This window comes from Scomber japonicus, chromosome 1 (assembly GCF_027409825.1).
Source record: "Scomber japonicus isolate fScoJap1 chromosome 1, fScoJap1.pri, whole genome shotgun sequence".
In the NCBI taxonomy this organism is placed as follows: domain Eukaryota; kingdom Metazoa; phylum Chordata; class Actinopteri; order Scombriformes; family Scombridae; genus Scomber; species Scomber japonicus.
In genome coordinates this window covers 23,456,266-23,469,905 of record NC_070578.1, presented here as the reverse complement: position 1 = coordinate 23,469,905, position 13,640 = coordinate 23,456,266, and the positions used below count along the sequence as shown (strand labels likewise).

The following is a 13,640-nucleotide window of genomic DNA, read 5'->3' as shown; positions in this document are numbered from 1 at the left end:
GTTCCTCTGAGGAGAAGCCAAAGTCAGCAGAAGTAGTCCAGCAGGGAAGAGCGATTTTTGGGAAGATGGTTTCAATTAAGTCGCCGACTCTGGTGCCGATGTCCTGGGCACAGGCACTGCTCGCTGTAGGCTGTCTGACTGTCGTCCTCTTCGCCTTCCTGCTGGTTCGCCAGCTCGTCAAGCAGAGAAGACCCCCGGGGTTTCCTCCTGGTCCATCTCCCATCCCCGTAATAGGGAACATTCTGTCTCTGGCCACCGAGCCGCACGTCTTCCTCAAGAGGCAGAGTGAAGTTCATGGACAGGTAATCACTCAGTTTACAGCGCTTTTTTTTTTTTGCAGTGCATGACCCTATGCTGTATGGAATATGCAAGAGGTTTCAGACTCACACACACACACACATGCACAAACTCAAACACACACACACACACACACACACACACACACACACACACACACACACAAGCCGGGAAATAGTTATGAAACGAACAAAAGAGACTCGCCCTAACATTTGGCGGTCTGAAGCATTTGCTTGGAAGAGAATGATTGGTGAATCAGGGGATCCCTCAAATTAGAGCCTCCTCCCAAGATTAATATAGTTTCCTATAGGAAGGTTTCCTTCTGGTGACATGTTGTCGTTTTTGTTACTGTAAACATATTTAGGAATTAGGTGTGGAGCTGGACACCTCTGTAGATGGAATTCTCTAAATGTCAGGGAAGTTTAGTGTCTTAAAACAATACTTACAATGGAAGGGATGGGGGACAAAATCCACAGCCCACCTTCTGTGCAAAATGTATATGTTTATCTGAAGATATGAAGTTTCAGCTGTCTAAATTAGTCAAATCAATATATTATCTTTCAGTGTTACAGTCTTTTTAGTGGGAAAGTCCCTCTTTTTGTTACTATACTTCCACCACAGCTCTACAGGGACACACTGTCTAAGGGAACATAACGGTAAAAAGACTAACTACTAAAGATATCCACTTGATATGACTAACATTGGCTGCTGAAGCAGTTTCAGATGAACCTTCAAATACATTTTTACACAAAAAGAGGTCTGTGGAATTTGTCCCCCATCACTAACATTGTAAGCCAACTTGAAGCTGATCTTCTAATGGTCAGTATGAACAGGAGGAATAATTCCAGCAACTGAAATGTCTTTCAGTGTTCATATAGACATCTTTCTATTGTTTCAAGACAGACTTGAAAAATTGTGACCCTATCCTTTAACTCATCCTGGTTCAAAATCCTCTTTGGAGACTAGTGCCAAAGAGTACAAAAGCAAAATGTCAGAACTACACTCCTTCATTTACACAAAAAGACACAAAGAACAAAAAGAGTACAGTGCTCATGTTGCATTTATGTCTTTCAGATATTCAGCCTCGACCTGGGGGGCATCTTGACTGTGGTATTAAATGGGTATGACAGTGTTAGGGAGTGCCTTTATCATCAGAGTGAGGTGTTTGCCGATCGCCCATCCCTGCCTTTATTCAAGAAAATGACCAAAATGGGTGGTAAGATGCTGTTAAAGTTTGTAATTTATTGGATTTCTTATTCATTTCATCGTTATCATTCTGCTATATTTTAAATGATTAAATTCTTCTGTTTTCTTTTTTGCTTCTGTCATCCAAAGGACTTCTCAATTGCAAATATGGCAAAGGCTGGATTGAACACCGTAAATTGGCTTGCAACTCTTTCCGTTACTTTGGCAGTGGTCAGAGACTGTTTGAAAGAAAGATCTCAGAAGAGTGTATGTTCTTTGTTGACGCCATCGACGAGCACAAGGGGAAACCCTTCAACCCCAAACACTTAGTGACCAACGCTGTGTCCAACATCACCAACCTTATCATTTTTGGACAGCGCTTTACTTACGATGACAGTAACTTCCAGCACATGATCGAGATCTTCAGTGAGAACGTGGAGCTAGCAGTGAGTGGCTGGGCCCTCCTCTACAATGCCTTCCCTTGGATTGAGTATGTGCCCTTTGGAAAACACCAGAAGCTGTTCCGCAATGCTGCTGAGGTGTACGACTTCCTACTGGAGGTTATAAAGGGTTTTTCAAAGGGCAGGGTGCCACAGGTACCACGGCACTATGTTGATGCCTACTTGGATGAGCTGGAGCAGCATGCAGGAGACCCCAGTTCATCATATTCCTATGAGAACCTCATCTATTCAGTGGGCGAGCTCATCATTGCAGGCACAGAGACCACAACTAACACCTTGCGCTGGGCCATGCTGTACATGGCCCTCTACCCCAACATACAAGGTAAATTGTAGAAGTAGCTTCATCCTAATGTGAAAACCTTTTACGTCAACACTACAGTCATGTGAGAGATATTTGAATCATATCTGTCTGCAAATCTAAATAAAGTGGTTGTCTGTTTTGTGCTTCAAAGAGAGGGTGCACAGGGAGATTGACAGTGTGCTGACCAATGGAAGGGCACCAACTCTGGAGGACAAACAGAGGATGCCCTACGTGGAGGCTGTTTTGCATGAGGTCCTGCGCTTCTGCAACATTGTTCCACTTGGTATTTTCCGTGCCACCTCCCAGGATGCAAAAGTCAATGGGTACACTATTCCCAAAGGCACCATGGTGATCACAAACCTATACTCAGTTCACTTTGATGAGAAATACTGGAACGACCCAGGTGTTTTCTCGCCACAGCGGTTTCTGGACAGCAATGGCAACTTTGTGAGACGGGAAGCGTTCCTGCCATTCTCTCTGGGTTAGTTTCACTATGTTTATAAATATGTTTATATATATTATATATACACCTACATTCCTTAAAAATGTTTATGATGACAGTCATTATAAACCAAAAATGTCACCAGTCAGTGACTATTTAATTTGTCCACACATTGTTTTTTAAAAATAACATTTAGTGGTTTAGAGGTTTCAGGTACCTCAGTTGAATAAGTGAAACTTCAAGTAAAACTAGAAAGTAATTAGAGTCTGCTGCCAAACCATCAGAACAATCAGAAAAATCAACCAACAGTGTTGAATGAGCATCAACAGCAACAAGGTCTTACACACATCCACTTCTACACAGATCCTGTTATTTGCTTTATTTATGCTAAATGGTATCCACTTTCCTCCAAAAACCACTAATATACACATATCACACATACGTTAACCCCAAACCCATATTTTCATCGAGAGAAGAGACAATGAAAATAAAAGTTTTATAAAAGGCCCTGCTTTCAAGAATAGTATATTAATTATTTTTCTTGTTGAGAAAAACAAAGGGGGTCATTAGGAACACCCTTTTAATGTTACAAATAATCCCCTGATCACTGTTAATTAAAGATATAATTCATATTGGTCATACAGTCAAGTCTATACTATTCATTTTCATTTTCAAAACAAATATAAGATAAATGTGTTTGCTTCAGATGTAGCATAAATGTATTACATTTTTTCTCTTGATCTTATGTTCTTGTACAGTGTGCATTATCTCATATAAAGCTTCTGTGCCTGAGAAATCTTAATCACAGATGATTCTCATAGAGCATGAAAGAGACTCCCTAGTGATTGTTTTTACATCTCCAACACCTTCTCTGCTCAGTTAAATCCTTCTTTTTTAAATCATCTGTAGTGTTTTTTCTCCTCAAAAGTGTTCTTGGTGTTTATATGTGTTTATATGAGAGTCTAAATTAAGTATTTTTCTTTTGTCAGGGAGGCGTTGCTGCCTGGGTGAGCAACTGGCCAGGATGGAGATGTTCCTCTTTTTCACCACTCTCCTCCAGAGGTTTCACCTCCAGTTTTCTCCAGGAACTGTTCCCACTGTAGCTCCCAAACTGGGCATGACCTTACAGCCCAAGCCTTACTCCATCTGTGCCATCCGCAGGCAGCAGAAAACTCCCTACTGTGGAGACACTCCTTATCACAAGTAGGCCAGTGGTTATTCATGACCTGTTACACCACTTAAGTCAGAATTTTTCTGTTTTGCACAGCAATGCAACCACATGATATCGGTGCTTAAAACTGTATTAGTCTGGACTATAGTGTCCAGTGGTGCGTTCCAGCTTTTCCGAAAGACTTCGTCAAAGACTCTACATGTGAACATGTGAGACAATTGACTCTCTTGCTATCGAATTTGTTTACTGAGCAATATGCACGTTTGCACAATGCTCTAAAGCAGCAGGTTAGGGGACATAAGTTGGTGCTGAAAGGACATCCTGGAAATACAAGTGTGTTATTGATTGACTTCTCTGTAGCTCAGAATTGTTCTGAGCCGCAGAACGTGAAATGTCTATGAACCCTGGTGCTGTAGCAATGGCTTAGATCATGTCAATGATTGATACTAAGTACACCTATGATGGTTCATAGCCCTTCCTTCTCGGGACAGGTACGGGTCAGACAAATGACACCACTGATTTGTACGTATAGGGCGAAATGAGACTGACAGACTTTCCAGTTATGTCCACTCTGTTGGAGCTGGACATCAGCCAATAATTACGTCATGTGGACTGACTCTGACCCCTTCTGCAGGGATAATGCTCTGTGGAAAATCTTTCTCTTAGAAGGCAAATGCAACCCTGGTGGATTTCTAGAAACTGACTATGCAACACTGGTTTCTGTTAAATGGTGCTTATCAGTACTAACAAAGTACTGCATTTGTGTGTGAAGTTAATATTTGTTTGTCCTTTTTTTGCAATAGTGGTGGTATGTACATTGTTCTGTTTATAAAGCCTTTGTTAAAATATTGAAAGCCTTCTTTTCCTTTCTTCCTTTTAAATTTTTTCATTTTTCATTAACAAATTTGACATAATATTTAAGTCTGTAACATTTCATTTAATACTTGAAGAACTCATAAATAAACACGATGAGCAGAGAAACCTGCCATCTACATATCTTATCCTGCTCTGACAAATCTCAGGATACCCAGCGTAATCATTAACAATAATTGTATGTTTAAGGTGACAGCAGTTGTGTATTATACCTATCCTGTTGCACAGCAGAGAAATGCATTGATAATCCAGCAAGTTATGCGCTGTAGATTCAGTGATAATAGTATAATGAATGTGTGATATCTTGTAACCAACAAAATTGCAAATGCATTATTTTGGCCACTTGGTGGCAGTGAAACAATCTGAACACTGACATACCAGACTCAGAAAAACTGTCTGCTGTGTGTGGAAACTGATTACTGCAGTGATACTAAACCAAAATGCAAACATAACAATGAGCTCAAGCATGCCATAACACTCTAAGGGGAACTGCAGAGCCATGTGGACATTTTCTGTTGGGTTCTTCACTGATGAATTGTCAGTGTAAAAATATTGATGATAACACCTTTATAGGCCCTGCACACTAACAACACATCAGTGTTTCAGTCACTCTGGCTGATTAGACCTCTGCACGTATACTAATATAAATGATAAAGGTAACAGGTGCAACATAACTAGGAGTGGGTGAGATGAAACACAGTTTGTACACAGCGACACAGTTCTGAAAAGATGTGCAATAAAGCAATTTTAGTGAAAACATCGGCTTGTTTTTATCTCCTCTCAGATTATTTGGTGTGGCAAGGACAAAGGAATGAAGGCGTTTCATATATCCCAGTTCACACACACCCACACACATACCAATAAAAATCAATGAGAACTGCTCATACTTTAGGGATGGTGTTTTATGACAGCTATAAATAACAACAAAAATCAGTTGCCCCCACAATGTAGATAAGGGTGAATGGTTACATTAGACAAACGTACATATATTGATGCTACATAAGGGAAACAACCATTCATAGATGTATTTATGGCACAATCATCAGAGGACACTGTGGTTTGAAAGACTGCACAGTAAGAAGCCAACAACTTTTACAACTTAATGAGCCAGAATACGTTGGGTCAGGAGCTACCAAGGCTTTATGATCCAGCATGGGTCCATGTGAAAAAACTGACAACAGAGTTGTCAGAATGTATATATGGCTCTGACCTGAGTCCAGCTTCGACTCTTATCACTGTCCCTGCCACCTCGAGCTTTGGTGGAATATTTGACTCGAGGTGTTTCTCTTGCACGAATAGTACTGGAGCCCAGAGATATTTGCCAATCAGTGTATCACAGCCCACAAACTACTGTACTGTGTGTAGGTAAAGTTTGGCACTAGTTGGGTCGACTAAGACAACAGTGAGAGTGAGAGAGAGAGAGAGAGAGAGAGAGAGAGAGAGAGAGAGAGAGAGAGAGAGAGAGAGAGAGAGAGAGAGAGAGAGAGAGATAATGAAGATTACAAGAGTGGTTATGATACAGAACAAGGAGAGGCTGAAACCAAGTGAAAAAAAAAATCAAAATCAAAACACCAAACCCCACAGTTCCACACCTGTAAATAGAAGTAGATAAAAACTCTGGAAACACAATGGTAATTACAGGATCTCAATGTACAATATGTCAGCTGTGTGTAGAAAACAGATGCATTCTTTTGATTATTCAAAAAATATATATTTATGCACATACTCTTTTGTACAGCGGCTAAACACTTGTTTGGTATTAAAATGTGCACACCTGTATCTATTTTTTTGTCTTTAAATATTACTTATCTCAATTCGACACTTGCTTACTTAACATTTTCTCCAGAGACTATGATTTAATAAGGTGATAAAGGAGCTAGGCAACAATTCTGCCTTCCCTCTCACAAAACATCTTATTCTAGTGGAATGCCAAGAGTTTAGAGACAAAAATAGAGAACTAGTAGTTTGTTGTTTTCGTCATACATATATATGTATATAAATACATTCACTGGCTACTTTATTAGGTACACCTGTGCAATCTAATGCAATTCAATACAGCAGCTCTGCCATAACTTATATATTTACAAAGCTTATACATTTTTGTTGATATTGTCAGAAAAAGGTCTATTACTGGGGTGCCGGTGGTGTACTGGAGTGAAATAAATTGAATGATGTTCCTAATATTTATTCCACTTCATTAACATACATGAGGAGGGCAAAATATTAGGAACATTTTTCAATACAATAATACACTAATACACCACCACCATCCTCTATAACCTCAATCATGAACATAAAGAACAATTATCACTTTTCTGAAAATGTCAACTATAACTGAAAATACATAAGCTTTGTAAATGTACAATTTATGGTGAAGCTGTTGTGTTGGATTGCATTAGATTGCACAGGTGTTCCTAATAAAGTGGCCAGTGAGTATGGGTATATATATGTAATATGACTTATAAATAAAACCAAAGTGAAATGAAACCCTGGATCCCATCTTTACACACTGGCCGAGTTATGGGTTTGGTAAAAAACAAAAACAAAAAAACAAATAAAATGTAACCAAAAGTGAGAAGGGTTAGCTTTTCATTTGTCTAAACATCAGTGTCTGTTGGCTGACTGAAACACAGACATTTAGACACTGTACTGTTTGCTTTAAAACAATGCAGAGAGCATTGAAGTGACCAAACATACGGTGACAGAACTGCAAAAATTATACAATGTGTTGTGGCTGCAGGAGAGACATTTGCAGTCTGCTGACAATCAAGATAAGCGTTTCTCCCGTGAGGTTGTAAAAAGGTTATGCAAACAGTGTATGAATGGCCAAGAGACAGCACATACTGTATGCCCCCTTTGTCACAGAGGATCTCAATTGCTTGAATTTGTTTGAAGTCAAGTTTTTAATTAATAGATTACAAACTACTTCAGTCACCCAGATTTTAGATTTTCTCTGTTTTTTAAAGTGTATTTAATATTCATGACATAAATTCTTGCAAAATAATTATTCAACTTTGCATGAATCCTGAGTAACCTTTAAAAAATACTTTGAATGAAAAAAAAAAAAAATGAAGAATCCATTCATTGAGACAGCACTCCTGATCTGAATGCGACATGTTAATAAACACCAGAGGACATTTCACTGATTAGAAACCAACCATTACAGAAAGGACACACAAACATACACACAAATTACATACTAAAATAATTAAAAATATGCTCTCTTTCTCCTTACTCATTCTCTCTATCACATTCCCTCAAAAAAGATTCACACACTCAAAACAAAATGAAGCAAGAAGAGTTAAAGAAACCAACAACAACAACAAAAAAAAATAGACGGGTGGTACACATGAATAAAAGCATCAAAAATGATGCAGATATAATGCTATTAATCAGTCAACATTTCAATAATGTCTCTGTGACTGAGTCTGATACAGTGTTTCGTGTCGCCAGCAAGGAGAGAGAACTACACAAGCCTAGGCTCTGGGCCAATATGGACTCAGTAAAGGTTCAGACAGGCACATTTGATATATATATGTATATATATATAATTCAAAAATATACCTGACATTGAGGCTGAAACAGTCTCAGTCTCTTGTCTTTCCGGGTTTGAACTGTTCACTTTGGTAAAGGGTGTCAATCATTTCATGATGTCGCTTGCTTCATTATTATTCCTCTACCTTTTTCATTTTTAAATAGACAGGATTTGTTTTGTACCTAAGGGAGGTGTAAGCGCTTTGCATTCAAGGCAGCATCGCAGCCAGGTTACCATGGAGGACAAGTTAATGCTGGACCCCGTCCCGCACTCTTCTTCTTCTGCACCTTCCTCCTCAGTTCTGGTGCTTTTTTCTGGGTGCACTCGACTCTCCATGGGGTGAAAGTGCATAGGAGTTGGGCTCCCACTGTTGCAGCAAGGATCCGCTCACAGTAGTAAGGCCTTTTTGTTTCTCCAAAAAAACAATGTAACTGCTTAAGCATCTGAGTGTCTGCACAGTGAATCTTTCAATATGTATGTGTGCATGTGTGTGTGTGTGAGAGAGAAGGAGAAAAGTGTGATTTATGTGCATTTGTCAACTGTCGTGTGTGTCTGTTTCTCGTGTCTGTATGTGTTTATGTTGGTGAAAGGCAGGTGGTTGAAGGACTCGTATCCTTATACTGCCTCTCCTCTTCTTTTTTTCGCACATCTGTGTTCATTCCTTTGCAATCGTGCTACTGACGATCCTCTCCCTCCTCCTCCTCCTGGATGACCTGAATGTCATCTGAAGGGGAGGTGGGCAGGCTGGCTGGCAGGCTAGGGAGAAGGCTGTCAGGTTGCTGCTGTTTGGCGAGCTCTTTGCTCTTCTCCTCCTCATCAATGGTCTTCTTCCACACCTTGTGGTTCTCTGTCAGGTGCTGCATGATGCTGCAGAACAATCGGCGGCGCCTCTTCCTCCTTTCTGTGACGAACAAAAGTAAACATTTGTTTAACGAAATTGCGATTGGGTAATGGAAACATATCATTACTGATGAGCTATCAATGTCTTACTTGGTGCCAGCTCCTCATCTAGCTCATCATCATCATCCTCATCCTCATCTGTGTCTGTGTCCACCTGCCCCTCATCGTCTTCATCTGATCCCTCTTCATTGATCCAGTAGCCAGGAAGTAGGCCAGCGGCATCGTACGAGTTACAAAGTGGTCCTACAATATGCGTAATGAAGGACTCTTGTAGCTTCGCCAGCTGTGGAGAGGAGCGGTCCATGAAAGGGCTGATGGGTAATCCCAGCCGACCTTCTTCATCTCCCTGCAAGTCAAAAACAAAGATTACAGTTAAAAGATGGTTTCACAATTTTTCAAGTCTGTCTGAGAACAGACTTGAACATTGAAAAATAGTTTCTTGCTGTAATCATTCCTCCTGTTCATAATGGCCAAATAATGTACTGTGATGGGGGACAAAATCTGCAGCCGTCCTTCGGGGCAAAAATAGATTTAAACGTTTATTTGAAGCTAATGGGATCCAATGTGCTTACAATGTAGTAATAACAGGCTTCAGCCATCCAATTTAGTCACATCAAGTCGAATCAAGTCAATAGTTTTCAAAGTTTCTCTCTTTTTAGTGCCCAATTCCTTCTTTTTGTTATTGTCCTTCCACTGCAGCTGAACAGGAAAACACAGTCTTTCAAGACACAGGCTGTTTCTTAAGAAGATATCTACTTTATTTGACTGAATTAGATGACTGAAACCTGTTATTACATTACACTGTAAGCACAATTGGAGGGGATGTTCTTATAGTCAATGTGAACAGGAGATATGATTACAAAAGAGCAAATGTTCACCAAAAATGGGGACCTGACTGTTGTTTTAAGACAAACTTGTATAATTGTGAACATATCCTGTAAAGACATTACAGATCTTTAGTGGTGAGGTTTTATACTGATGTAAAAAAGCTGAAACATCCCATTCCACTTAGATTTAACTGTCTTTTAATTTTTCAGTCTTTTTGGTTGCTCTTTTTCAGGCATAGACACCTTCATTTGACAGTTGATAGACAGGAAATAATGGGAGAGAGGAGGGTGTGACATGCAGCAAAGGTCCTCTGGCCGGGATTCGAACCGGGGTCCGCTGTGTAGGACCTGCATGCCCAGGATGGATTTTTTATGTACCTAATTATTTTTTAATTAAAAATATACTGCAAACTAAAAATATACAATGCCATGTTAACAGGATAAACTCATTAACATAAAGTCTCTACCTGCTCATAAAATTCATTGACAATGCCCTCTGTCCACTTGAGGTGCAGGTCACGGACTTTGGCTGGTCCGTTGATATCTGCTAGCTTGATACACACTTGGCACACCAGCAGTCTGTCATTTTCATTGGTCCAATCAATTCCTGGACTGTTCACATCATTCACCTGTTCACAAACAGACAGAAATAAATGCCTTATAAGAAAGAGCTGAAAGACTGTTTTATTCTGCATCCATTATACTACATACTCAAATAAATCTTAATGTACCATCCTAATGTTTCAAATAATATTTTTTGCCAGAAACTAACGGATCAATAAATAGATAATTATTTATTCTGATCATATCATTGTGAAATCTCAGACCTTAGCATTGAACTCAGCCAGGAAGTCAAAGTGCTTCTTGAGGTCTGTGGCCAGAATCGCTTCGATGACAAGGAAGCGGAAACGCTTGAACTCGACGTGGTCCAGGTTGGCCAAGAAGTTGAACTCGGGCTGGGACAAGTAGAGGCTCCAGGCAGACGCAGCGTGGTGGTTCTCCAGCACCGAGCGGTCATTGTACAGCACTGCCTACAATGGACAGAGAGGGAAATTCCAGAGGTGAGGGTTTTAGAATTTCCTCTAAAATGTGAGTCTTAAATTTTCTTACATAATATGTCTGAATGTGTGTTGCATAATTTGGATTAAGAAATAGCTAACACTCAAATAATGAGATAAAAGAGGCATGAGGGAATTTGGTTATGAAAGTAGAAATGCAATAGGCCCAAATGTGAAGAAACTGGTCAAAATCTGTAATGGAGGAACAGATACTATGAAAGCCTTAAAAGATCCTTTTAACAGACATGGCGATTGTCAACATCATTAGCGATCAATAGGTTCAGGGTTCCCTCTTCTTTCATGTAAGCCACTTTCCTGGGACTCTTAAAAACCAGACAGTGGGAGGGCTATCACTGGCCATGATGTGAAAATACAATATTTAAACTGGGGCACACAGTTAACCTTTTTCTCCTTCATTAATAAGACTAAACAGTGAGAGATACTATGGGATTGACTGACCATGGAGTGTGAAGTTAATCTTAACCATGATGATTTAAAAAACACTTTGTAGAAATAATGCAAGAACAGTAACAAGCTTAAGATTGATCCTTTCCTGCATATCTGTACGACTGAAGCAGAAACCTTGCATCCTGGAATTGACTTTGCATAATGAAGAATGTAAATTTAGGTCATGTAAGGAAAATGTTGACTGTTCGGTTAAACATTAACTGTAACTGGAAACAAAGGGTTTCTGTAGGGCATGTATAACACATGAGACACTCAGCTTCATGGTCATTGTGAGTAACACTGGGGTAGGTGTAAACCAAAGATGAAAATGTAACAAAGGCTAGCAGATTTTACATGATAAAGTGGAACGAGAGAAAAAACAGACGTCCAGCATCCGCCAGGTGCTATTCAGACAGACTCTGCAGCCACTTCAGAGATTGTCATGTGATGCGTTTATACACAGAGCATGTGTTGGGGGCAAGACGTCAGTGGTGATATTTGCTTTTCCTCTGTCGGTCTTGGAAGAACACTTTTTTTGTTGCAAACCTGCAGCAAACAATGACAATCTCTGCAAGTGTATTTCTAAAGGAGGCTTAGGCAACTACAGTAATGATGTAAACTAGACATGCATGTAATGTGGAAACATAAGAGAAACGCTTGAGATGTAGCCCAGGTTAATATGAAGGTGGTCGGTTAGAAAGACATCCGGACGTCAAGGTTTGTCCACTTACGTGTGTGCTATATCTTCCAAAACCCTCTTCCTAACTTGTGGTGAAATGTCATATTACATAAACCCGTATTTTGAACACTGAATCCTTTGTTTCTGTAAACACTGGTGTGTTTTATGTATGTGTTCCCAGCAAACTAATATAAGTTTGCCAATTCAGTCTACAACACTGTCAAGTACCAACAAATGCTGAAGGTTACCTGAGGTGCATTAGTGGCTACTAAAAAGGCATTTGTGCGACCTGGATGGTCGTAGTCGTGCATTGCAGCTGCTACAAAAAGGGCCATGAGCTCCAGGGCAGGAATGTTCCAGGCCAAGCAGCCATAGCTGTCATCTGAAATAGAGGAGCTCTTGGAGGAGGCATAGGATATCCTGCCTGGAGAGATCCCACTGTCTGAATCTGGAACACACAATGGATAAATAAATGTCACCATAGAGAAAGTTTTAGTATAGACCTACAGTCTTTGTCACAACAGGTAACAGTTGAGTAAGAGGGAAACAAAATGTAATGTTAAATATGAGCATATACACACATACCTGTTCTACTCTCATTTATTCACTGTCTAAATCAATTACTCATTTACTCATCCCTGTCTTTCTCGCCTTCTTTTATCAAATGACAGCTCTTCTGGCAGCTGCAGTAGGAGATGTTTATTAAGCCTTACATCAGTGGTTCTCAGCTTTTTTGGGCCAGTTCCCCCTATCTATTATCCAGGTCTCTTACCGCCCCCTATCAATAAAATTGTGGGCTAATTGTCTTCCCTGAATATTAATGTTGATTATTATTCTCAGTTATACCATTGAAAAAGCATTTCAGTGAATGAAAAAAGAATATTGAATATTGCTTTCATTATTAGTTGTTTCATTAGTTTCCCCAGGAGCAAAAAAAGCCATGTGAATAAAAATGATATTTGTGTGAGTGTTAAACAAACGCAACGGTTAGAAATTTGACATTCAAACTTTAATTAGATCTTGATATTGATCATGAACAGCGGCCCAGTTCTTTATCAATACTAATGATATAATATCTAACTGGAAATAAATAATATTCCTGACATCAAAATACTGAGTGAAGTTTAGAGAAGATGAAGAAAACAGAAATCAGTCACTATTACTCATACCTCCTGTCCTCTATGTTTCTCCCTCTGCTGCTGGTTGACAGGAGGGGCTGTGAGCCATTAGCAAAGTTTGGCCAGTTGCTAAGTTTACAAGATCAAACTAAGCTCAACACAAAACATCAACAAATAGAGCAGAGGGGAGGACAGAGATGCTAGCGCGACTTGGCATACTCATAGCATAGTTTCCCCATGTCTACACAGAGAGCACCTTTACAACACCTTTATAACACCTTTAGCAGAGCAGTGAGTTTGTATGTCAACTAAGGAGGCATTCAAGGACAGTGTTAAGCATAGGTCA

At 39.7% G+C, this 13,640-nt stretch overlaps 2 protein-coding genes across 2 annotated transcripts in view; one reads left to right on the top strand and one right to left on the bottom strand.

Moving 5' to 3' along the window:
• Positions 1-6,208, top strand: LOC128363921 (vitamin D 25-hydroxylase). The gene is made up of 5 exons (XM_053324561.1): positions 1-302; positions 1,372-1,513; positions 1,633-2,265; positions 2,396-2,725; positions 3,676-6,208. The coding sequence occupies exons 1-5, from the start codon at positions 66-68 to the stop codon at positions 3,891-3,893; spliced, it is 1,560 nt and encodes a 519-aa protein (XP_053180536.1). The 5' UTR covers positions 1-65; the 3' UTR covers positions 3,894-6,208.
• Positions 6,209-6,888: 680 nt separating this feature from the next.
• Positions 6,889-13,640, bottom strand: part of pde3b (phosphodiesterase 3B) — a 49,880-nt gene continuing 43,128 nt past the window's right edge. Inside the window, exons 12-16 of the mRNA XM_053324550.1 lie at positions 12,425-12,624; positions 10,820-11,023; positions 10,460-10,621; positions 9,256-9,511; positions 6,889-9,166 (exon numbers count right to left, since the gene is read on the bottom strand). Of these exons, the coding sequence (XP_053180525.1) occupies positions 8,940-9,166; positions 9,256-9,511; positions 10,460-10,621; positions 10,820-11,023; positions 12,425-12,624 (1,049 nt within the window). The 3' untranslated portion in view covers positions 6,889-8,939. The remainder of the gene's footprint in view (positions 9,167-9,255; positions 9,512-10,459; positions 10,622-10,819; positions 11,024-12,424; positions 12,625-13,640) is intronic.

Bases quoted from the DNA above. Each gene is read 5' to 3' on its own strand.
- LOC128363921 (XM_053324561.1), top strand. From the start codon at position 66: ATGGTTTCAATTAAGTCGCCGACTCTGGTGCCGATGTCCTGGGCACAG. The intron at 303-1,371 runs GTAATCACTCAG...TATGTCTTTCAG, and splicing joins AGAGTGAAGTTCATGGACAG to ATATTCAGCCTCGACCTGGG. The intron at 1,514-1,632 runs GTAAGATGCTGT...TGTCATCCAAAG, and splicing joins GAAAATGACCAAAATGGGTG to GACTTCTCAATTGCAAATAT.